Raw genomic sequence first — 27399 nt, forward strand, 5'->3', positions numbered from 1 at the left:
ATGTTGTCCTGTCAATTTCATTTCTTTACAGAAAAAACAAACACACTTTAAGCCTAGAGTTGTGTGTGTGTGTGTGTGTGTTTGTGTGTGTGTATAAGGTCTGGGGCCTGTGGGGAAGAGAGTGCAAAAAGACAGCATATCCTTACTCAGACCAGAACACTTTCTCCTGCGCTGGGCTGACTCAGATCCCTTTCACTCCCTTGCATGTCCAATGCTTCAACAAGGAAGGTTCTGATATAAGAGGTATACATACCTGCCCTTCAACATCCCCGTGTTGTGAGATCAGTACAACTAGGACAGGAAAAGAAGAAGGAAAGATGACTGGATCACATTTGTTACCTTAGATTAAGACTTACAACTCTTCATTAATTAAAAAATGTATTTACTAAACACCAAACATTCGGAGAGGTCCTAGGGACAGAGTTGTGAGAAAAAAAAGTAACATTTCCTCCTGGCATAGAGCTTTGTTCCAATAGAGATCATAGATGACAAGTAACAAATGCAGTGCAATTATTTGTATTATGTGATGAGTGCTTAGAGTAAAATAAAAATAAATCAATAATAATAATAATAATATTGATAAACCACAAAAGAAAATGAGGCTTCTTTTTAAAGGGTAATTTTTAGAGTGACATCAACTGCATGGCTCACCCTGAGCAGATGAACACATTAGCTGTAAGCACATAAACTGATCATGTGCGTGTAAACATGTTTAATTTGTTCCTGTACGATGTCCTTAAATTTGCAAGTTAAAAAACATTTGTGGTATTGCTAATTATATAGAAATATGGACTAGGTGAACCTATTTGATTGTTAGAGGCAAATTGCAAACTGTGGTTAGGATATCCACATAGAGAAGTCTCTTTTAGCTGTCCCGTGTTTTTCTGGGGGGTACTGCATGTTGGAAATGAACCAAGTAACCTTTGTTATTTGAAAATATATGAACCAATCTACAAGTAACCTTTGTTATTTGAAAATATAAAATGAGATACCAGTAATTCGAAAGTACTAATTAAATGCAATTTCAGCCAAATTCCTATGTGATAGTTTAAGAATACATGTTATTTACTTTTTATTAGTAAAGAGTTTGCTAGTTTAGACTAAACATGTGTGCTGTATTTTTTTTCCACTTGAAAAATATGATTTCCCTTATTAGTTAAAAAGTTTCAAGACAAGATAATGACAGTAATTATTCAAAGAATGCCATATTATTAATTAAAATATTTGGCCTAAAAATGGTTGCTTTGTTTTCATAGAAAACCTGTATATTTATTCCTAATATATTTTTAATATTTTGGGTAGAGATTTTTTGTTAATAGAGAGCTTTTGCATGAAATATTTTTTGGCAACTTTGTGTGTGGTTATGGGTGTGACTACTTTTCTGATGTGGTAAAATATTAAGAGTCTTCCATGTAACACTTGGAGCTTCTCTTGGTGCTATGTTCTTTTTCTTTCTAGACTGTGTCAGTGTCCGTGTCTGTCCTCACGCTAAGCTGTATCGCCTTGGATCGATGGTATGCAATCTGTCACCCTTTGATGTTTAAGAGCACGGCCAAACGAGCAAGGAACAGCATTATCATCATCTGGATTGTCTCTTGCATTATAATGATCCCACAGGCCATCGTCATGGAGTGTAGCACTATGCTCCCCGGCTTAGCCAATAAAACCACTCTCTTTACAGTGTGTGACGAGCGCTGGGGTGGTAAGTACATTATGGCCCACACACTGACATTTATATTACAGCTGCAAACTGAATATTTGATTTGTATGGCCATTGTAAATCTGGTCTTGTATATTTTATTGGCATTTGTTAATGCATTTTTGCGAAAGCATGAAAAGTTGAAACCCAAAACAATTTTAGAAAACAAACTCCACCCTTATGTGGGCAGGATAACAACACTCTTCTTCCACCCTTTACCAGTGCTATGCACTATTGTCTAGTCTTCGGAGAGGAAATGAAAGGGAGAATTTATTCCACAACTCGGGTTTGGTTATGTTAGTTTTTCTTAAAATGTCTAAAATAAAAAGGACTCAATTTAACAAACCCAAATGCATATTGTGGAATGACTAACACTTTGTAAGATGGTACAGCATATATTGTCTCAAAAGATCAAGTTTCCTAATGAGCTTCAAATACAACTCTGTATTTCATTTTAAAACCATGTCCTGCATAGGGACACGCAATTTGAATGCATGGAGCTATGTTGTTCTCTGTGGTAAATAATCTAAATTTGCTTTCTGTATCCGTAACATGAAAATAATAAATTTTATCACTGGCATAATTATTATCTGATTAAAAATGTATTACTTATGAAACTTTTTTAGCTTCCCTTCTGATAAATTTAGTGTTAAATTTATACAAGCAGAAATTTGGAGCCTTATGCTCCTTTGCTTCAAAACTCTCAGCAAGCCTTTGTGATTTGTCTGTAACAGTGGAAGCACTTCTATCAATTCCTACTGGTGGCACAAATCTGGAAACAGCAGAGAAAGACAGGAAATAAAACACATCATTCACTAGCTACAAAATTATCAAGTGAAACTTGAGGAAAACAATCTTTCTTCTGGATAAGTATATAAAATTGCTCATATTTAGGGAATAAACTTTAACAAAGCATTTGTTTATTAGCAAGTGTACATTTGTGCTTATTATAAAGATGTATCAAAAAAAGCACCTGAATATTACATATGGATCTGATACTTTAAGAATATAAATCTTTGAAGTTACCTTTATTTCTGCCTTGGTACATTTTTTAGAAGACTGAAAAGAGGAAAAGGTGGTAAGAAAAATTAAGAATATGTTATCACAGTGAAATATAAAATTTCAAAGACACTGGGATTATTTCATATATGATCCAAAGATCTATATAAAACTAAATTTTCACACTTCTCTTAATTCATTATATCAGATATTAAATACATTTCTAAAATTGATATTTACCTTTCCTTTCTAACTTTGCAACTCAACTTCAGTTTTCCCCCAATCTCCCCATTAAAAGTACAGACAGAGATAAAATGAATGAAAAGTTCCAAATGGTAGGAATATTTCTTAAGCATCTTAAGTCCCATATATTTAATGTTCAAGCAGCATCTTGAGTACTGAGGATAAGCCAGGAATTGTGCCAATCTGGAGAGAAATAGACTCTGCCTTAAGGAACATATTCTATCTAGTGAAGATGAAAGGCAAAAGAATGTTTATAGCATGATTCGTATTTTAATTTACTTGTGTACAAAATACTAGGAACACAAATGAAAGGCAAACTCTGTCCTGGTCATTTGAGTAAAAGTTTACATTTCAACAAAGCATTAGAAATGAACAGGAATTTTCCAGACAGGGAAGAGGAAAATTGGCACCTTAGCAGCAAGAAAACCCACACAATGGGCACCATTCCTGAAGAAAAAAGGAAGAGGGTTCAAGCTTACAGTTTTTGGAATGAAGGAGTATGTAGTCTAATATCTTGTTTGGAAAGAAGGTGGGTGAGAGACAGATTGTGACATGTCTCTTATGAAATTCCTATACAGTGAATTCTTTTGGAAAGCAGCCTAAGGATCTCATGGTAAGAATACTTTAGTTAATTCATGATGAAATTGAGCCATAATTTAACTTATTTGCTGAAGATTATGAAGCAAGTAAGTACATTAAAATTTAAGATACCATTTCAAAAGTTGGGATCCTTTAAGATTATGGAGATGATAATTAGATAACATATCCATCTATTATTTAATGTGTGTCAGTAGTGTTTTCTGTGAAGTATTTTGGAGTCAGTTTTATTTTTATGCTGCCCTACATAATCAAGAAGTGGTAACCCCCGTGTTGCAGAACTACAAATCTCATCAGTTAGTACAATTAAGTAAATAGCCATATCATTTTCTAATTATCTTTGAGCAATAAATATAAATATATTAAATTTATTTCAGTCTAGTCATTATCCAGCTCTTGCATGGAAATATTCTTTTAAAAATGCAATTATTTTAGGATACCTAAAAATCTAAACTCAGCCTTCAAAAGTCATTTGAAAGCATTTTTATATTTTTCCATCATTACTTAATTATAAAGGCTAAAAATAAATGATGCTGAATTGAGTTGATTATCCACAAAATCGAACAATAAAATTATTGAAGTAGCTTTACAAATATTAAATTAAATTACAAATCAGTTTAATATTTTCAAAAATATGAAATAATTCAAGGTGGGCTTTTTATTCACTAGATTCTTAGTTTAGTATAGTGATTTTTACATAACATGAGCTTTGTTATGCAAGCATTTTTTAAGTCTATATTCAACTTTCAACATTAAAACTTGAACTTATGTGACAGTCAGAACCTAAAGACACCACAAGATATTATATATATATGTATTTTTAAAGATTGTATTTATTTATTTTTGCATAGAAGAAATGGCATCTAGGCCAGAGGTGCAGGGAGTGAAAGGATTCACCAGAGACAGAGTGGGGAGCAGAACAGACAGATTTTACTGAAATACACTGCTGAGGGGAGCAACAGGAGAGATAGGAGGGGTCTGCTGTGCCATATGTGGATTAGCTCTCTGGCCAGGGATTGAACTCAGGCCACAGAGATGTTAATGCTGAGACTTAACCCCCAGGCCACCAGGCAGGCCCAAGAAATTATATTTTAAAGTGCCAGCCCCCTAAAATTTATCTTTAATGGCCGAATAACTGTTAGTCTGATTTTTTAAAATTTGTTGTGAAATATCTTCTGTGGAGATTAATTCATGAACTGTGTTTCTTATCTTTATCATAAGTTAAATTAATAACATAATTATGAAAGAATTATAAAAGTAGAGAGTGATATCATAATTACCCTGTAACCAATATAACAGTGGGAAAGTGGTAAACAATGTGGTCACTTTATCCATATCTATCAAGGCCTTTTGAGAAAACCTTGCAAATGCTGTCTAATTTGTGGTGCAAAATGACTCCGTCTTACTAAAAATATTATCATATGGATAAAACACTTCTATAATGCATTACATTCATCACTTCTTAAATGATGCCTAAACACACACACATACACATGTCATAACTTCTGGCAGATATACTTGACACAAATGAAATGTGCTAACAATTACATTAATGATCTTTAAATTATGTCTTTATACATTTTCTTTGTTTGCTTCAGTTACATCAGTTCACACTTCTAAAATTTTTTAATTATTCCAGAAATACATCCATACTTTCTTAAATGCTTGATTTATAAATACATAGTTTCTCACACAGATCCTAATAGAAGGAAATCTTTTTGCACTCACAGGTATAATTGTCTCACTTATCCAATGTTTAATGAGCATGTAATGTTTATCAAACATTATTCTGCATGCTGCAAGTTTATAATCTCCTCTTGGGTCTTATTGACAACTTGTTCTTGAATTCATAACCCCTTCTTGTATCTTATTTACAAATTATTCTTTTATGGTCTGAAAAAATAAAATGGAGCCTTTTTGACATCTGTTCTAATAAGAGATTTTTAGAGTATTTAAATATCTGTCTATCTTTTAGTGGAAACATTTATTTAAAATGTTTGTTAGGGGAGTTTCCCTGGTGGAGCAAGGGGTTAAGTCTCAGCACTATGAAGCTATTGGCAGCCACTGCAGGATGAGTTCGATCCCCAGCCAGGGAGCTAATCCATATGGAGCAGCAGACCTCTCCTATCTCACCCACTGTCCCCTTCAGCTTTGTACTTCAGACAATCTGCCTGTTCTGCTCTCCACTCTATCTCTTGCAAATCCTCTCACACCACCGTGCACCTCTGGCCTGCACTCCAGCTCTTGTATTCATAAATAAAATAAATCTTTAAAAAATAATGTTTGTTAGAAAGAAGATAACAAAACATACTGAAGATTCTGGTACATGGTAATACATCCATAAATTTTGAAAAGACATCTCCAAATAGAATATTTGACAAATTGCATTTAAATTACATGTCAATTGAATTCTTGATAGGTATACCATGGAGAAAATATTTGTAGTTTTTCAATAATTAGATTAACATAATGGAACTCAACCCTTCTGAGAAAAAATTTGTTTTGTCTAATAGATAACATTTTTTCATCAGACTAAAATCCACCTTTGTTCTACGCTTTTTGATTTGATAAATATGCAATAACTTATTCAAATTTTGCCTGTTCATTATCTGACACATATTTTAGTGCTTATCAATCTTTAAAATGTTCTTTTCTGATTTAGGTAATGCTTAAATGGAACACATTCCAAGTAGCTATATTCTAGGTTATATATAAATCTCTTAAAATATTTAAGACCTTTAATGACTTCTAGGTTTTCTACAAGCATAAAATATATATATATATAATTATCAATTATAAATATATATATATAATTATCAACTGTAATCTCTTTATTACAATAATCTATCCTAGCCTGCAAGTATAATTTTGCTTGGTCAGCTTTTCTCTGTGTGGATGTTGGTTATCATAAATATGCATTCACCAGGCAATTACATAGTTTTCTAACTGATCACACAGTTAGATTTCTTTCCCCTGTATTTAAAATTCCAAACTGTTATCACAGTGAAGATATCAATAGTTGCAAAAAATCAAAAAGTTACTTATCAGAGTTAATTATCAGATCCACCCTACCCACTCACTTTAGTCTGATGCAGACAACAGTGCTTCCCAGATATGTAAGATTCAAAGGTATATTTTTATGTGGGAAGCTCGTGTGACACCTTCTTCAAAACAAATAAAAGTTCAAAGTCACTCAGGTGCCTTGGAAGTGCTGAGGTCACCTTAGAGTTACTTTGAAATTGGCCCACCAAATGCTGCTCAGTCTGTAGGACTTCAAAGGGAAAGGCTCTTTGTTATTCCTCCAGTCAGACTGCTTGGATTCTGGTGCTTTTTATGTAACTGGCCTGTTTTACAGGATAAACTTGAAAGGAAGTTAGAAACTGATGAGCTAGGTATGTGCCATCTGAGCCACAGAGAAGCTAAAAATGGCACCTCAAATTGGTCTCTCAAACCTCCTAGCACCATATGCACCCTGCTGTCCCTGCTGAAGATTATAGTGAAGAAAAACATCGAACTAGGAAAGAAGATAAGTGTTTTAGAAGGAAGAATACGTACAAAGAGAAAGAATTATGTAAAATATATATAAAAAATTTTGTTAAAAACCTACTAAAATAAAAGAATAAGAAGACTTAAATTCAACCAACTCTAAGACACCAGGATATGGAATTATGATTGTGGAGGACATTCAACTCATAAATATTGGTTAAAATATGTTTAGTTAGAATTAAATGAATGATTGTTTCATAAATGTATTCAATATTATGGTCATCATCATAATTATTATTGGCTAGTCCTGACTGTAAGTTGACTTCACTGCAAATCTGATCATGTAAATGAGTTTTCATACTTCTATATGTCCTTTCTGTAGTAATGAAAATAATAAAACACATGGAGGTAATAGCATTATCTCTCAATAATAGTATGGAATCAGCCCCATTATTATAATCAAATTCAATATAAGGTATCTATTTTTTTATTTTTTTAAAGATTTATTTTTGTTTATTTATGCATACAAGAACTGGACAAGAGGTGTGGGGTGCGGGGGTGGGGGGCAGTGGTGGTGAGAGGATTCACCAGAGACAGAGCAGGGAGCAGAATAGGCAGACTGACTGAAATACACTGCTGAGGGGAGCAGCGGGCGAGTCAGGAGAGGTCTGCTGCACCATGTGGGTTAGCTCCCTCGTCAGGGATCAAACTCATGCAGCAGTGGCTTGGGGATAGCTTAATAGCTCTGACTCTAACCCCTGCGCCACCAAGGAAGCTTGCTATCTGATTTTCAGATGTGAAAAAAAATTTTCATTTCATTATCATTCAGTTGGAATTGTATCAAATTATTGCATTTAATATCCATGGAATTCATGAAGAATTTTGTTATATACTTCCTGTCACACATTTAGAGTAAAAATAGCTGCATCAACGTGATTTATTCAGATATACCAATATAAGAAAAATATACTTCAAAGCATTTTAAAACTCAGTAATATGTTTTAGAAAAGTAAAAGAATTCATATAAGACAAGGTGCCATTTAGTAATTGTCTCTTTAATAAGCATCTACTTTGTGGTATGTATCATCTGTGTACAGAGTCCATGATAAATAAGAAATTCCTATATTCCTGTGCATGCTTATGCCTACTGAGAGATAAAAAAGGAAAATATTCATATTGTTTGAAAATTAACTTTTAAAAACCTTAAAACTAATTTTTATTAAAAGTGCATGCATATGTACATATATACAAAACATTAAGAGAAAATTTGCATATATTCTAGAAATTTACATATAAGAATCATTATCAAATATGTGTTGAACTTATTTTTCCAAAAAAATTTTTACCTTTGTATTTGAAGGTATAACATGGTAACTTCCCCTTTTCATAGGAAACATTCTAATGAGAAGGAATCAGCTGACTATGTTTTCTTTTCATTTTAACAATAGTTGACTCATGTTCCTTCTTGTAAATTCAAGTATGAGACAATCTTTTTTTTAAAGATTTATTTATTTACAAGAACTGGGGTACAGATCAGAGGCATGGGAGGGTGAGAGAATTCACCAGAGACAGACCAGGGAGCAGAACAGACAGACTGACTGAAATACACTGCTGAGGGAAGCAGTGGGTGAGGCAGGAGAGGTCTGCCTGGCCATGTGGGTTTCTCCCTGGCTGGTCGGGAATTGAACCTGCTTCACAAAGGCTGCGGACAGCTGCACAGCATGGCACTCAACCATGTGCGCCACTGGGGGAGGCCCATAAGACAATCTAAATTAAATTTTCATTAATTAACTAGATGTAATCAAGACACTAAGGTTTTTTGATATATCAGCATGACTTTGGATAGGCTTTGGTACTACAAATTAATAAATGACCTGTTATTCTCTGAGTACATTAAGTGAAATTAAGACTTCACTGTTAGTGTGTATGTGTGTATAAGTGAGTGAATGTAAGTAGCTAAATATCATGAAGTACTTTCCCTTTTATATGTCCATATCATTGAAATCATATAGAAGATAAATGTGCACATAGAAGGAAAAGCATTGACAGATGTATCTTTAAGACAAATCTATGAATGGTAAGATTTTTATTATTTTGGCTTTCATTCCAGGTGAAATTTACCCGAAGATGTATCACATCTGTTTCTTTCTGGTCACATACATGGCACCCCTGTGTCTTATGGTGTTAGCCTATCTGCAAATATTTCGCAAACTCTGGTGCCGACAGGTATGTAATTTCATATAATTTCCTTGTGTTTTCTGTAGGATATGCTTAAAAACAAAATTTAAGAATGAATTGAACTAACATAATATACTTAGCAAAGAATTCTATGCATCTGTTGCCTACTTTTTACTAAAATGAAATAATTCTTCTAAGATGATGATTAAGTAGTGATTTAAATAGTATCATTTAAGGGAATATATTTTATGAACTGCCTTAATGACTGTAAATGTTAAACCTCTGTGACAAATTAACTTAAGTTTTGTCCATGACTAATATTATAAATTTTACTTTCTATGAGAAATAACAAAAATTCTTTTAAAGGTTCCTTTAAGTCTAGAAACTTATATTTTTGGTGAGATTTATGTAATAAGCTTTTAACATATGTGTTAAATCTCCAACTTCAAAGATTTTATTATTTTAAATACTAGAAGAATCAGGAAAAGTTGATTTTAGAAACCATTTATAATGCTAATTTGGGAGTACTGTAATTTGTTAGATAATTTTGCTTTGTTAGTGACTGTTTATATTCATTAACTCAGTTATTCATTCATAAAATATTTATCATATAATTCCTGCATGCATGTTGGGCAAAAGCAAAAAGCTCCAGTTAACCCATTGATGAATTAATCTAGAGGAGGGACAGAGTCATGTGCAAAAGTTAAAATTGCCTTAATAAATATAAGCACAGAGGATCAAAGGAAGGCACAGTGGAAGGAGATGTAATTCAGAGCAGGTAATATTTAAGCTGAAACTTAATAAAATGAAATAAATCATAGCAAATACATGTAATATGTTATTAAGATACAAAGGTTCTTGTACTTGTAAACTGTATCTTAAAATGCCTCAGTTCTTAGAGTTACATCTCTCTCTAATGTATTGTAAAGTTTTAAACTTATCATATTTGTAGAAATCCATGCCCTAAGACTGTATTTTCAGGCATATTTTATCCAACTGATGGTATTTACTAGGGTCACTTTAATTTATCAAAAAAATCCCAGGCTTTAGTTAGGTTTTGAAGATGAATCTTAATTTGGGTCTTACTGAACCATTGTAATTCAAAGCACTTTCCAAGATCATCTTGTAAAGCTTGCATGTGAGCAGCAGTTGAATTTTTTAAGCCTATAGGCTTCATAATTTGAATTTTTTCTCTCTTCCCATATTTTCTGTAAAGAAGGCATTTCTTTTATGACCTTATAGATGTGACTACTAGCAGCTCTTACTACCTTTCTGTTCCTCGGTCTTTTTTTTCTTTTATTGAGGCAATATATGTTGACATCATTGTATTTTAAGAGTATAGGACTATCCCCTTTCAAGTATTGTTACCATAGTGCATCCACCACCCAAGCACCTATGGCCCAATATTTTCCACTAAAATAACAAATGTATATTACTGTAAAATGGGAGTGGTGATTTTCCAGATTTTGGTGACAGGTTTTTCAACATTCTCCACTTGGTCATGGAGCCAATGCCACATATTTTAGGATATTTGTTACTATTGTATTTTACTTCGTGGTAACTGGTATCCTACCAGTAGTTTCTGCTAGGTTACTTATCATTCTAAAAGTTACAATCCCAAAGTATGTGGCTTACAACAACAGTTTATCTCACTCACATTCTATGTCAGTGGTGAGGATGGGCTACGGCAGTACTCCACTCGTCCTCTCATTCCAGAACTCAATCTAAAGGAGTAGTACTTCCTGAGATAGTCAATTCTGGGGCCGAGGGAAGGCCATAAAGCCTGGAAGGAAAACATAATGTTTGTTAAAATGTCTGCTTGAACCAACTTATGTTACTTCTCCTTATTTTTCATTGGAGAGAAGTCATGTGGTTAAGCTAGACCATGAAGAAGTAAAATATTCTTCTTTCCAAAAAGTCACTAAAGGTCAAAAAGCAAGTTGGGGTGTGAATAATCAAATGATATAGGATAAAGAAGTCAGAAACATAGACTCAAAGTCTAGACTGTGTGAATTTAAATCCAGAATCCACAACTTAAAAGATATGAATTTTGTCAGCTACTTAAAGTTCTGTGTCTCTCTTTCAACTTCTTTCAAGTGGGATCATATAGTATTTCCCTCACCAAGGTGTTGTACTCTTTAGGTTACTTAATTCAAGTACCTAGAATATGGAAAGTGCCATTAAGTAATATACCTTAATAGAATATGCTGTTATTTGGCCTTTCAACTCATTCTGTTTATAATTATAAATTAATAAGCATGTGTTGAATTGGCATATGTAACTACTCTCCTAAATATATTTTTCCTTAGCACTTTTAAAAAACTTTATACTTTTTTTTTCTGTCCTCTCTACTAAATGAAGATTAGCCTCCACTTTCTGCTTCTCCAGTTAGTACTTAGTTTGCACATTTTATTTGCTCAATTCGTAATCTGTAAGAAGGAAGTGAATCAAAAAATAGGAGGAAGTGTAGATAGAAGAAGACATAGAGGAATCCATTGTCCAATTACTCAGAAAAAAATTCATGTGAAAATTGGAATTTGAAGAAATTCTTGAACATGAGAAAGCTTTTAATGAGCATGTAGGAATATAGATATTTTAGAGTGAGTTTGATATTTCGACTAGAAATGTTTAATGTTAAGAACATTTCATAGTTCCACATTTTTCCTGGTACTGACCGGTAAGAAAAATACTATATGTATCACATGTTTATATTCAGTTATTCATTGATCTACACATTGACATAACTTTTCAACTTCTTGGTGATACCTAAATCTTGTTCATCTTTGTAACCAAAATATTTAACATATTACCTTATGAAAAGAAAATATTAGAAAAATGTTTAATGTACATTTTGATAACTACGAAATCCCAATTTACTTCTCCATTATTTTAGCTTATAGTTCTCCATTTCTCAAACTTTAAAATAAGTTCAAAATTATAATACAGGTATAGAAACAACCACATGGTGGTTTTATTTGTCAAGAATTGTTCTGTTTAGTATAAGCCATATCATTTAGAATATTTTCAGTAAAATTCCTGGGCTGTGAAACTGAAAACATTTTCAAAACAGATTGGAATGGAAAAAGGCAAATTCAGCTGAGTTCACTTTAGCAGCCACAATAAAGTAAATTAACCCCAAATGGGTGATTATGTAAAATTCTGCTTGAGCAACTCTCAATTTCCAACTGTTAATGTCTATAAACAGTGTTCTAAGGCATTATATGTGCCATAGGCTACGTCAAGTGAACCATCAAATAAAGGGTCTGTCCAATTTGCTTAAAATTACAAAGATGCATGGAATCTGTTATGTGGAATTCGTAAGTGTAAGATTATTAGTGAACAATGTGTATGTCCTTGTCTGACTTTCTTGAGAACTTTAAGCCTTATTAAAATAATTATCTGATGATTTTCTATAATCAGATTTAAATTTCTCCTTTAACAGTGTGACTCATAGAACCCACTGACTTCAGAAATTCTACAGATTCTTCTCTAAAACTCTTCTTTTTTAAAGAATCATTTAATCTTAGTTTATATGTACATCTCAGCACTCTTTCAGGTCAAGCCTTAGCATAATTCAGCAATTCCATCTTAACCATCATGTGACCTAAATATTTCATTCCATAAATATTTATTAACACCTACTGTGTGCCTAGTACTATGTGAGGAACTGGGCATAAACTGTAATAGATATTTGAGTTTGGAAGTAAATTTCAACTTCTCAAAGACTATAACTTTGACTTTTCCTGTCCTAACTTTTATCACAGTGTCTTCTACTGTCCTTTATTCTTCAGATTTACTTATTAGGTGATAAAAAGTCAATCTACTATGAGGAAATAAATGGCAAATTGAAATTGCAAAGGCAGTAATGTAAATTCAGAAATAGAAATAAAGAGGACCATTAAAAGTAAACATGTAGGTAGATATAATAGAGAACATTTTTGTAATTCTTTTCTTCTCTTATTTAACTTGAAAAAACAGCATAAAGCTATACTATATAACTGAAATTTTCTTATATTGTATAAAGATGTAGTTTAAATTAAGGAGAAGAGAATGAAGCTATATAGGAACAAAGACTGTGTATCTTATTGAAATTAAGTTGGCATCAATCCTAACAGGTTATTTAAGTTGTTAATTACAATACTTAGAGAAATCACACAAAAATATTTTTTTAAAAATATAGTGAAAGAAATCACAGAGAATTATAATAGTATACTAGAAATATTATTGAACTCAAAATAAAGGGGAAATGGAGGCATGAAAGAACAAAATAGACATAATACATATAGAAAATGAACAACAAAGTGGGAAATAAGATTTATATATTCTCAAAATTAAATTAAATATAAATGAATGATTGGTAGAATCGATGAAACAAAAATGATCCAACTCTGTGTTTTCTGGAAAAAATACATCCCATATCCAAAGACACAACTAGGTTAAATGTAAAATAACAGAAAAAGATACACCAAGGAAATAGTAAGCAAAAGAAAGTTGAGAAACTATGCTAACATTAGACAAAAAAAGATTTTAACAAAAAGTGCTATACAGACTGAGGGTTATATCATAATAAGTCAATCAATAAAGAAGATATAAAAAGTATGAATTTATAGATACTTAGCAACAGAAACACAATACATGAAGCAAAATCCAACACAATTTTATGAAAAAGTAGGCACTTGAACAATACTAGTTGTAAACATCAATATTCCTCTTTCAAAAATAGATAGAAAAACTCAACAGACAAGAAATAGATGAACAAAACTATCAACCAATTAGACTTAAAAGATATCAGAGAACATTCCATCAAAAAACAAAGTACACATTCATTCTGCGTGCATATGAACTAAGTATTCTCCATACTGGATCATATGAGAGGCTATAAAGCAAGACTTAAAAGCTTTTAAATGATTGAAATAATAAAAAAGTACATTATATTACCATAATAGGATCATTTTGGAAATTATAGAAAGAAACTTGGGAAATTCACGTATGTATGGAAATTACACATTACACTTATTTTTTAATTTATGCTTACAAGAACTGGGTGTGGGCCAGAGGTTTGGGGGGTGGGAGGATTTACCAGAGAATAGGGAGCATAGCAGGCAGATCTTCTGAAATACACTGCTGGAGCATGCAACTGGTGAGACAGGAGAGGTCTGTTGCACCACGTGGGTTGCTCCCTGGCTGGCGGGGATTGAACTCATGCTTCAGTGGCTGCCAATAACTTGATAGCACTGTCTTTAACCCCTGCGCCACCAGAGAGGCCCAAACATTACACTCTTAAATAACAAGTAGGTAAAAGAAGAAATTACAAGAGAAATTAGAAAATAGTTTGAGGTTAACTAAAATAAAAATACAACAGACTAAAAATTTTGGAATGCTTGGAGAGAAATTGATAGCTGAACACCTAAGTTCAAAAAGAAGAAAGATCTCAAATTGATAACATGGCACTCTGCCTTAAGAAAGTATAACAGAATATTAAAAACCAAAGCAAATAATAGAAAGACTATTAAAGATTACAGTGTAAATAATGAAGTATAAAAAAACAGAAAAAAGTCAAGAAGTGAAAGTTAGTTCTTTGAAAAGATCAGAGTGAATGATAAACCTTTGTGTAAATTGTTCAGGAATAAATGGAAGTGTCCGGTAACTTAAATCTCAACTAAAAGAGGAAAACCAGTATCAACATTACAGAAATGAAGAATAAGGGAATTGGTATGAACAACTGCACACCTACACACTAGAAAAACAAGCTATTAAAACTCACTAAAGGTGTGCTCGCTTCGGCAGCACATATACTAAAACTCACTAAAGGAGAATTAGAATGTCTAAAGAGACCTATTATAGGTAAAGAGACAAAGCAATATAGAAACCACCCAGAAAGAAAAGTTCCTTATAATATTTTGTTTGATCCTTGTTAATGTCTACTTAATCAAATATAAAATGGAATTTCCAACAATCTACTTATAGGAAAGCATTAATGATTATTCAAGATTATGCATAGATCCTAGTACTCAGTTAATATGGGTGATTTCTGTTAATATTATGCTTTCTTTAGATGACTATTAATGGGATATTTGTATGTCTCAAGATGAGTGCAGGACTAAGCTTTATTTATTTAGATAATCATATAAAAGGGGACATTATCACTGCTTTTTTTTTAATTATCACTGATAGATTTCAGGGATCATAACCATGCTCCTCTCGGTGGCTCCTCCTTATGTGACTCTGATGGCTTCTGATGGTTGCAAAGTCATCAGATGTAGGATATTGATTATGCAAGATATTGATTCTTTCCTTCAGGGGATCACTCACTAATAGAATTACTAAAATTTAAACGACCTCTCAGTGATCATTAGGAAACAGATCAAAGTCTGCAAAATGGCAGACTTTGGGTTACTTATGCTAGAATTCTACTGGAATTTTCCATCATTCATTGGAGCTTCTCAATTATATTAGAAATGACTAAAAAGAGACTCATAGAGGAGGAAGGATTCTCAGATCCTGTTTCTCTCACCACATGGATTAGAAGATTGAACAGAACCATAAGTCCATGAAAATATCTGTCTATAGGACATGAGAGAAAAGAGTTCAAAGGGAAACGATTTATCTTTTTTTTTTTAATTTAAAGACAGGTTTTAATTAACTTCATTTGATTCTTTCTGAGGAAAAAAAATAGTTATAGTCAAAAGGAGCATCATATTAATTTGTATGGATCACAGTAAAATTCTGTTTCCAAATTACAGATTGTCTAATAGACCCTGGTCTTGTGATGTATAAAATAACAGAATCCATCCAACATCCATTCTGAGAGACCATAGGGACACATTGGTCTGTGCTGGCTTCCAGCACAGAGATAAAAGTTAACAGCTGAATAATCTTAATATGACTGAGCCGGCCTTATGGTGTGCTTGTTGGCACATTTTTCTCTTTAAAAAATTACACATGCTGAATTTTATTGTTTTGCTCACTAAACCCTATCAATCTTCATGAGCTTATAATTAAGAAAACATTATACTTGGAGGGACTCCTGCTACTATCAAATAACTTTGAAAAAAAATGGAAAAGTACAAGTTGTGTAACTGCTACAAATTCCAGCTATTGAAATGTTAATGTAAGACCACCAGGGATTCTCTATGCTTTTGTATGCATTTTCTTTTAATTTATTTTGTGTGTTTGTGTGAATGCATTTTAAAGGACTAAACCATAAAATTAATTTTAAGCAATTTTATAACAACAATAGTGAGCAACAGAAAAATTCTATTTTTTATTCCTTTCATCAAAGGTTTTGCATTGTTCAAACCTGAGAAACAGAAAACGAAACATAAAACAATACATGGTTAAATTCTATCTTTCTATCTGGCAGCAGAGGGCAGTATTGATGCATGAAAAAAGCCATACAGATTACTTTTGCAATTACCTGTTAGGATTTCCTGCTCTTGAACCTCAGGAATTTGAATTGAAACAGAATTCCTAGTAGAGTAATACGGTTGACATCCCTTTACTTTTCTTCTTTCTCAGTCTTTATTTCTATTTTTTTAATTAAGTTTTTTTTTCCCCCCCCTTTGAGCAGTTTTAGGTTCACAGCAAAACTGAGCAGAAGATAAAGAGACTTCATTTGTTACAATTGATGAGCCAGCATTGACACATGGCAATCACCCAACTCCATAGTTTACCGTATGGGCCACTCTTTAATGTTGTAAGGTCCATGGATTTGAAGAATGCATGCAGATACATTGTATAATATATGATGACGTGCAACCACCATTATGGTAGCATTCAGAGTATTTTCAGTACTCTAAAGATCCTCTGCTCTGTCAGTTCACCCACCTCTCCCCTTACTACTAGCAATCACTGATCTTGTTAATGTCTTCATAATTTTACCTTTTCCAGGATGTCATTAAATTCAGGATCACATAGTAGGCAGCCTTTTCAGATTTGCTTCTTTGAACACTCAGTACATGCATTTAAGGGTCCTCTATGATTTTTCATGCATTGATGATTTATTTCTTTTTGTCACCGAATGATATTCCATTGTCTGCATATATAACTATTTTTATTAAAAGGTGTATTTTCCATATACAACTTTCTTTAGCACTTGACAAAATGATGTTTCAACACTTTTTCCACCTAAATTCCTATTCAGCAAGAACATATTCAACTCAGGGACATTCTAGGGAAACAGATCAAACCTCCCAGACCACAGTTGTCTGGGACACTCTCCTTGCTGTGTCTTCTATTAATTCTCCAAAGTGGAACTTTCCTAAATCAAATAGCTATAAAGGTTCTCTGCTCTTTTCAGATCCCTGGAACATCATCTGTAGTTCAGAGAAAATGGAAGCCCCTCCAACCTATTACACAGCCTCGAGGGCCAGGACAGCAGACCAAGTCCAGAATTAGTGCTGTGGCTGCTGAAATAAAGCAGATCAGAGCCAGACGGAAAACAGCCCGGATGCTGATGGTTGTGCTTTTGGTGTTTGCAATTTGCTATCTGCCAATTAGCATCCTCAATGTGCTAAAGAGGTAAAGTGCATCTGTTATTTGAAAATCAAGCAACCTGCCATTTCTTGGTTCTTAATTAAGAACTGTTTTTAAGCCAGAGAAAAATCTAAACTCAGGGTAAATAGTTTGTCAGGCCAGATAACTCAGGGTATTGTTGTTACCGACAGGTAAGGCAAACAGCTTTTTGTTGTTGTTGTTTTCAGAATGCTCAGACTCCAAATGCTCTTGTTCTTGCACATTCTTTTTTGAATTGCAGACATGAAACAGATGCTCCCCTGATCTTCTTCAATCTCATTGTTGAGTCTTAGATGCAGAAAAGTTCTAATATAGGGTGGTGGGAGAGAGAGTGTCATTTACAGCTTGGAGTACTTTTTTGATCAGAACAAATGGGTTTTCCAAAACTTTGTTCTCAAAGGTAGAAGGAATTGTATCAGAATTCTTTGGAAAGGATTAAAAAGAGATAAAAATATTTTGTTAGCATTCTGATTGTACATGAAAGTGCATTTGTAAGCACGCACACACACACAAATGAAATCATAGTACATACTGTTTTGAATGTTTAAACAGAAAGAAAGAAAATTCATTTCCTGAAGTCTTTGAGTCGAACTCAAGGTGAATATTTGTACAAATCAGCACAAAACATTTCGGTAAGAAAAGTATGTTGTCATGCTGCAGACACACTACTAAGTTGAAACAACTGAACAACATAAACCACCAATGCAAGGGCAGCGGTGTATGTGAACTTCACAGCCAGCCAACTTTATCAGGAGTTATCATAACTGTTGCATATAGACTGCCCCCAAGGCAATACTAATTCTGTTTATAATAGGCTTCGAACTTAAACCATGATGGCTGCCCTCACTCTTCCCTGTTTCAGAGTCCATATCATATTCCTCACAGCTGGGGACTCTAGAGAGAGATGGCTTTGGCCAGAGTCACACAGATGAAAGGTGGTATAACCAGCTGCAAAGATTTCTCATTCTCTCTGGCCCTTGTTTTTGATTGCTTAATGACTTTCTTAATGGAGAAAAAAATGGAAAATGGACTTTTGTCCAGGAATATTATTTACTATAGACACAGCCTTTAAGGAAAAGACTTTCGGCAACTGGGGTCCTTGAGACATACCGGTTTTCAAGAAAATGAACTACTTTGTCCTCTACACTTTTTTCAGTTTCCCTCTTCTTTGTCTTGCCCGCAGAAATCCCATACACGTTTTTTTTGTTTTTTTTTTCTGTTGTTTTGCTAGTTAGTGTTTACTTCTCTTAGAGACTTACTAAGTATAAACATGCTACATACGATACTAGATGAGTTTTCTTTTGCTATTACTTTTATGTCAGTGTAAATTTAAAGAAAATAGAATTTGCTAATCTCTGATTTATTCCTTTGCACTAATTTGTGCACATTAGTGCTTGTGCCTTCCCTTTAGTTATTTCCAAATAGCTACGTATCCAGCATATTGCTTTTATTTTTCTGACTTAAGTACCTGTTTTTCTAAGGAAAATAAATTGCTTTCTAAGGGAAAAGTCCCAGTTGAATTTAAAGTAGTCTCAATTTTTTTGAGCATTCTGCTCTTTTCTACAGAGTAAAAAAATAATCCAGAACCTTTTTTTTTCTTTTACCACACTTTTTTTCAGAAATTTATCTTTTTTTGGGGGGGGGGCTTTACATTATACCCATTTTTTCTTTCTATTACAAATAAATTCATAAATTCTTTTCCTTGAAAAAATTTTCCCCTAACTTGTCAAAACCAACTTCTTTAAAGCAGTTCTCATTTATCTAGGATTTCAAAGACATATTTTGTTAGAGGGTCATAACATATTAATTTTGTTTGTTCATGTTATTTTACCTCATATTCTATTTTTGTAAAACTTCAGCATGCCATAGACACTACTTCATTCCAGACATGCATTTCTATCACAGGCATAAATGACACAATCAACAATGGGCAGGGAGTGAGTTATTGTCAACCTGTGAATTAACTAGGTAGTTGGCTATTGAATGGAATCTGATAAATGGAATATTTCAAAGTATAAAATATAGAAGAAATCTTAAAGTGACTTCTCAGGATATTGCAATGAAATATTTTTTAAGTTTAAAGTAATAAATTTAAAAATTTAAACATGAATTTTAATTGCCATATTTCTCCCTACTGAAAACTAGTTCTCTGGTTATAAAAAGTTCTAGAAGCCAAATCTCCCCCAAGGCTTAGAAGGCTGGAGTTGAAGAAATGTAATATTATGCACAAATGAAAGGAGGAAGAAATACCTACAGACTGAAATTTACTAGTGCCTTTGAGTAATACACATAATGGAATATTAACATATTACTCAATTATATTTGGGAAAAAAGTGAAAAAGGGTTGATAGGTATATATTCCACTTCTTTCGTCTTACCAGCGAAAAAATATTATTGCATTTGTCGTTTACCAGAGAGAGTGGCTATCTACGACCTGATTTGGTTTTGATTTACTAATTGTGCCATGGAGGTTGCATTCAGATCCTGAAGCTATTCTAAACCTATCAGTGGCCATTGCCTGCAACAGAGGATAATAGAAGTCAGGCAGTTTCTGTCAAAGACTGTATTCACCCTTGAATTTAATTATTTAAAAGGAACTTTCCAGGATCACACTGGATTTCCTGTTATTGTTTTCCTACAGAGTATTTGGGATGTTTACCCACACAGAAGACAGAGAGACTGTCTATGCCTGGTTCACATTTTCTCACTGGCTTGTATATGCCAACAGTGCTGCGAACCCAATTATTTATAATTTTCTCAGTGGTGAGTTTTCAACTGTTTCTTGTATATAAACCACAGTTCTAACCAAGGGCGAAGGATCAATGGCCAGAAGATTTCCAACATTTTGAATTGCACGAAGAGCTCAGTTGCTGGACAATGAGAATTTTGACCTGCTCTCGTTTGTGTTTTGAGTTTTTCCTCTCCGAGGGGGAATTCATCAGAGAAAATAAGTGATTATTTTACACTAAAATTTATAAAATAATCTTGAAAGAGGGGAAAGTGAAAATTCTGAGAATTGAATGACACAGAATTTGGCTTATTTTATGTTGAATTTATTTTATAAAAATGTAAAATAATTTTATGTGAAAATGAAACAATGTTGCTTTATTATTTAATTTGCCAACATTTATGGCCATATTGAGAATGAATGGGAACTTTTCCACTCTTAGGCCTATTTTTGTATTTACATTTCTCTGTAAGATTTCTTGGATTTATATCAAGATTTCTCACTGAACACAGAAATGATTACTTAATAAAAAAAGTTAAATGGCACACACATTTTCTAACTGAATTAATCTATTAATATTTATGGAATCAAAGTATTCATAAAAGTCATTTAATATTGTTTTATTTACAAACATTTTTTGCCTGATGTGGGCTTTAGAATTATGTTTTAATTAACTACATCTTTACATTGTATTCTTCTCCAACAGACTGGTTATTTCTTTTTCATTCTACTCCAAAAACATGGTAATTTTATATGGAAGTATAAGCAATTCAGTTTATTGAATACATAATAAAGTATGTGCATTTTTCAGTTTTATCTTTGTCCTTCTGGTTGGATAGGTTATTTTTAAAAACAACCAATTATATTTAATTTTTTTTTCAAGCATGGCATGTACCCAAATATTTGCACCTGCTTCCTTTCACCTTTCAGAGAATCAGGTGGTGTATATGTAAACTTTGTCTTGTATTCACTTGTTTTTTTACATGTCATCCCGTGACACAGGAGTAATAGCCATAGTTTTATTATATGACATAGGTCATTTTAAAATGTTTAAGTATTTGTGGGCAACCCTCTACTGATGATCACTTTTATTATGGTTACTTAGTTAAAATAACCTCACATTCACAAATATAGGAGCTATAACACTAAAGGAATGAGACCAAACCCAACATCACAGATGAAAAGCAGTCTCATTTTATGGAAACACCTCATTGTTTCAGAAGTCTACCTAGCATCCAGTAATGCAATTTCCTTTTCTTATTTTACCAATCTTTGCAAAATATCACACCTCTTTGTTAGTTTGGCTCAACGTAGCAGCTCAGTTGTACCCTGTCCATGATTTTTAAAAATATATTTATGCATAATTCTTTTTCCTTTCCTTCTCCGTGGTTTGCCAGGAAAATTTCGAGAGGAATTTAAAGCTGCATTTTCTTGCTGTTGCCTTGGAGTTCACCATCGCCAGGAGGATAGGCTCACAAGGGGAAGAACGAGCACAGAGAGTCGGAAGTCTCTGACCACCCAGATCAGCAACTTTGATAATATTTCAAAACTCTCTGAGCAAGTTGTGCTCACCAGCATAAGCACACTCCCCGCAGCCAATGGAGCAGGACCACTTCAAAACTGGTAGAATATTTATTCATATGACAAGGATACTTAAGTAAAACTATTCTTTTTTTAAAAATCTCTGTATACAGAAATTTTACTATCGTAATGATCTGAAATCTAAAACATTTTGTGGATTTTTTTTAAATCAATTGCTCTTTGGAAATAAAAAAAACGTCAGCTTAAAATAATTTCTCAATTTTTGATTTAAACATGTTAGAAATTTAAACTTTAACTGAGTTTACCTCAGTTTATTTCATTTTAGTTTCATGTAATATGATTTATATCAATTAAATGTTTGAACATTCCCAATACTAATTGTTATTTTAATCAATATTCAAATTGATTGCTAAAATTACCAAAAGTTATCCAATGATTTTATCCTTTAGACTACAAAAAGAAGTAGCAGTTACTAACTCTGAATTAACAATAGACAAGTTAGCTGATCTTATGGCTTAAAAAAATCACAGAAGATTGTCATTATGACATGACAGCTTAGATAATATTTATATACAAAATAGCATATTAATAAATACTTCAAAAGCTATCTCTCAAGACCATATAGAATAAATACCATTAAACTTTATTTCCCATTAATGTTATCACTCATTTACACAGTTTTCTCAGATTTGTAGCTTTACCTTCACTAATATTTCTCATCTCAACCTATGGCCAGTAATAATCTATAAAAAATAAAACTTTTGGAGTAACCATGAATATATAATTTCCATCTATAAAGACTTCCACGTTTAAGAATATGATAAAATCATATTATTAAATTTTTCTAGCCAATGAAAAATGTGCAGTCGGCCTTGCTGGATTAATCTAAAAATGCAATTTACAAAGAAAAGGAATGATGAATATTAAATCACATCTCTGTCTCATATAAGGGAGTTTAATACCATAGATATTTGATGGTAAATATATTTGCATTTATTTCGATTTCATACTCATTTATGGTATAGCAGAAAGGGCCCGCTGTGCTACGTGCTAGGAAATGACGTAGCTGTAAACGTAAAAGTGCCTTTAAAAGAGCGCTCTCTAGTGAGAGAGACTTGTTGGCAGCATCTGCAGGGCGGCTCGTCCTCTGTGGGACGGAATCCTGGACACGGGCATGCAGTTATACAACTGACGGCGGTGTTCATCACCAGGACATTAGCAGTAAGGTTGCACTTTTTTTATTACTATTTAATTACGGTGATGCTATCCGTTTCCGCGAATTCCACCCATGGCTGCAGCAAAGAGCCAGGTGGTTAGAATGGACGAGCTTGCTCTAAACTCACACACAAATGCGTAGGAGTATTTTTTTATAAACATAAGATCTGGGGTAAAAAAGACTGAATATTTCATATTTGTACCTTTACAGAATTCTATTCTTATGATTCAAATACTTTGAAATCAAATTACAAGTAAAATATTCAAGAAATGGCGTTCTTACTATGGTAGCAGGTGTTCTTATTTTATTGAACTAATGATGAAAACAATATTTGAGATTTTTCACAGCAGATAATGGTTCTCTTGTTGTTTATTTTTACTTTTTCCCTACTCATCATTTCAGAAAAAGTCATACAACTAAATTATCCACAAGTTGTTTTCATATCGTAGCATTTGGGATTACTGGTACTTTTTACTACTCAAAGCAAAAATTTAAATTTATCTTGTAAGAGATTTCTTGGCATTATATTGCTATTATCAGAACAACATTGATGCGAGAGAGAGAGAGAGAGAGAGAGAGAGAGAGAGAGAGACTGCAGTTGTATGCTTGTGTCAAGGACGGTGTTGAAGTTAGAATTTCTTGGCTGGAAATCAGTGATTCTCAAATGGTGGTTTCTGAACCATCAGCATCACCTGGGAACATATTAGTCATGCAAATTTCCACCCTACATCTGGTTCCACCCACTATGAGCCAGAAACTGAAGGGATAGTGTTTTAAATACCTGTGAGTTATCAAGCTGTACAGGTGATACTGAAGCACCTTAAAATTTGAGAACCACTGCGCCAAATACCACCTGGCACATGTTTATTAGCCCTTGTGAAATAAAGTATTTTAATGCACAGGTATCTGCAACAGGGGCCGTCTTCATCACTACTGTCAACCTGGTTGGAGGTTTGAAAGAAGAAGCCAATGTTGACTGTCACTAAGTGAAATAATGGTTTATGAAACAATTGCCACTGTGTTACGAGTATAGTGTGAAAGAAGACTGGTTCTTCATAAAGCTTCATAACACTCGTGTGCTTTTTGGCTACCTGGATGGCTTGAGTATCTAAATGAAACTTTCAAATCTCCAGCTATATTTATACTTATCGAAATCGAAGTTGTGTGGAGTCAGACAGTTTTAAGAATGATCATTACCTGGAAGAAAAACAAAAACATACAAGTACAATAACTGTGGAATGGAATAACAGAGCATGTACATTGTTTTCATCCAGTTAATGTAGGAAACCTTCTAAGGACTCTGGATTTTGTATGGTTACATAAACAGAACAGATGGTAAACAAGCAGATATTCTCAGTCCTGCAATCTAATGGAACAAAGGGTCAACTACTTACCTCATTATGTGCTAATAACACAAATGAGAAGAATCCTTATGGAAAGAATGTTTTGCAACTTTTATGCTATACAGTATGTATGTATGGGTTTTTTTTTTTTTGCTATATTTCAAGACAATGTAAATGCTATCGAACTTTTGTTACCAATAAGGATGAGATGCTTTTATCTAATACAGAGTCCATTTGAACTTCCTTATTTCTCAATTTTTACAAACCCATGAAAACTTTGATATTTGAATTCATTCATTCTTGGCAAAATGTGATTCCCAGTTTCTGAGAAAAATTGACTTCTAAATTTTTCCTAGACTTGGAGTGTTTCTTGGATATTAAATAACTATTACAAATCATTGATAAGTTATTGCAAATATATTAGGCACAATGATAGTGAACTTCACTCCCAGTGCTCATTGTTTAATGAAGATAACAGATAAATATACTAATAAAATATAGTATGAATAGACATAAACCTGAAATGTTAGAATGACAAAACCCAAAAATGCTTATGCAAATTATGAGGGGGTTCTCATTAATTTAGTGTGGTAGGATGTTTTACACTTGATTTATATCAGGTGTGAAATCTGCATTTCAAAAAATTCAGAGACATTTTCAATTCCAGTTAATTTTCAACTTTTTTACTTCCTAAAAGTTAGAAGTAAAAAAAAGGGAATTCCATTAAGTAATATGTGATTAGTTTTCAAATGGCATGAAGCAAAATAATAGATTTTTTTAGAGACAATATATATACAGAGACAATGTTGTTAAAGTCTATCAAATCTCCAGTTACGTACGAGAGTAAATGACAAGAAAAGGCATGGAAAACACTCTTGTCTCCCCAAATTTAATGGAGATTATTTTCTAGAGAACTACTGTTACTAAAGAGGAGGCAAAAGACCCTCCCACTTGCCACGTATTTGCATTATCTCAATTTTTCTTTGTAAGCGTTGAAGTTGGAATGTCTTTTAAGTTTTTCATGAAATGTTTCTATAATTATTGTACCCCATGTGTGTAACCTCCTGTCAATTGTTTAATGATTATCTTAAACATTTAAAGTTCTTTACATCTGATTTACAATGCTTTCATGAAGTTTATCAAATCTAATGTGATTGCACAACAGCTACTGTGAAGGATGCTTGTTATATAATTTTTAAGTAAAAACCATACTGAGAATTCTATAATCGCATTCACACTGCCCTATCTATTGTATGAAAAATTTTGTTGTTGATTAGATACGTTGGTTATTCACTCATAACTAGTGTCAACTCTTTGCAGTTAAGAATTGAATTAAACCCTCTGGTGCAGTACTCAATGACCAAAATATTTTTCTCAATAAGTTTATATAACCAGGGATAATTATGATATAAAAGGTTTTTAATGTTGTTTTAAAGAGCAAGTACTATAATATAGTTAGGATTAATGCATAAATATTTCATAAAATATGTACAATCACATAGTATTAAATTTTGGAGATTTTATCTGAGTCAAGACACTTAATCTTGCTTTGACTTAGAATGATAACCTTGTGATTTTTAATTTATTAGTATACTAGGAAGTATAGCATTTATATAATTTTAACATGAAGTGATTTTGTTCTTGGTCATTATATATAAAACTTAAAAGCTATTTTAAATTCAGTGATAAATTTTATTTTTTTAGGTTCTACAAATGTTTACTCAATAATAAATTTTAAATGTATGTTTTCTACATTTCATTTACCTAAATGATTCTGATAAATTACAGAATCAACTATCAAGAACTTTAAGAATCAATTTTTATGCAGCACTGTTTATTCTAACATATCAAAAGTAGAGTAAAAGTTTCTGGACAAGGTAAATATTTGACTCTTACGGAAATGTGATTTGCGTAAGGGGTAGTTTCAGAAGACAAAGTGAAATTCTCAGAGTGCAATCCCAGGAAAGATTAGCTGTTTCTGTGGTGAGGTGTTTTGCGTTGATTAATTGATTAGCACAAGCTGGCTACTTGGCCACTTCTCAGTCAGACCTGAAGGCAGGTCACCCATCTTCCCTTTTATCAGTGGCTGTGAATGGGAAGTAGGCAACAGAGGAAAAGTTTCTTGAAGCGTGTTTTTGGTGTTGTCCTCCTTACAGTGCTCAGTGCTCAGTGTTTTCTCTCTCTACCTGTATTCCTTATTCGTAGTTCTACTCTCATGACAAGCAGAAGCCAGCTCACCCCACCACCCTCCTGCTCCCACAGAGTTCCACTCACTTTCCTTCAGTCAAATCCCAGCAAATAGGGTGACTCATTGCCTCAGATTCATGTTATCTTCTGAGGAGAATGAATGGCAGGTGGCAAATTTGAGAGTAAATGAAGCAGAGCCCAAGGAAAAAGAAAAATAATTTACATTTTTACATCCCCAAAATAATTTTGTTTCTTGCAGAATATCTGTGTTTATGGTTATCTTCTGATCATCTCTGTCAGTTCCCTTCCCAATCCCTAGCTAAGCTTATTGCCTCAACTTGGAAAGGATCCCAAAATTGAGAATCTTAGGTCAAGGCCAGGCCAGGTCACTAGGAGAGGCACTGCTTATGCCACCTTTGTAAACAAATAATCTATTACTTTTCATAGGCCGCAGCCATATTTAATAGCAGAAAGATAAATCCATTTAAAAAAAAAAGCTATTATGTAATCAATTTCTAATTAATTTCACAATGTTTGAATTTAATTCCCAAAGAGAAAATGGTGCAAACAATGTTTTTGGGACTGAGAAATACTTAACAGTTCACAGCAACTTGAAGCTTAATTTGTTGCAGATGTGATAACTAGAACATCTCCAGAAAGAAGTAAT

At 33.1% G+C, this 27399-nt stretch overlaps 1 protein-coding gene across 7 annotated transcripts in view; it reads left to right on the plus strand.

The window, feature by feature from the left end:
* The window catches only part of HCRTR2 (hypocretin receptor 2), a 225067-nt gene that overhangs the window by 177896 nt on the left and 19772 nt on the right, over window positions 1-27399 (plus strand). For 5 of the 7 annotated variants that reach the window (XM_054698878.1, XM_054698879.1, XM_054698880.1 and 2 more), the window contains 6 exons: window positions 1459-1702; window positions 9135-9250; window positions 17502-17722; window positions 20358-20479; window positions 21842-22067; window positions 24105-24861. In XM_054698878.1, the coding sequence (XP_054554853.1) occupies window positions 1459-1702; window positions 9135-9250; window positions 17502-17722; window positions 20358-20479; window positions 21842-22067; window positions 24105-24159 (984 nt within the window). In that variant the 3' untranslated portion in view covers window positions 24160-24861. Of the gene's footprint in view, window positions 1-1458; window positions 1703-9134; window positions 9251-17501; window positions 17723-20357; window positions 20480-21841; window positions 22236-24104; window positions 24862-27399 lie in introns of those variants that run through there. The other 2 variants (XM_054698882.1, XM_054698881.1) reach the window with 2 other exon arrangements.

This window comes from Talpa occidentalis, unplaced genomic scaffold (assembly GCF_014898055.3).
Source record: "Talpa occidentalis isolate TD23 unplaced genomic scaffold, MPIMG_talOcc4v2.1 talOcc4.2, whole genome shotgun sequence".
Lineage (NCBI taxonomy): Eukaryota > Metazoa > Chordata > Mammalia > Eulipotyphla > Talpidae > Talpa > Talpa occidentalis.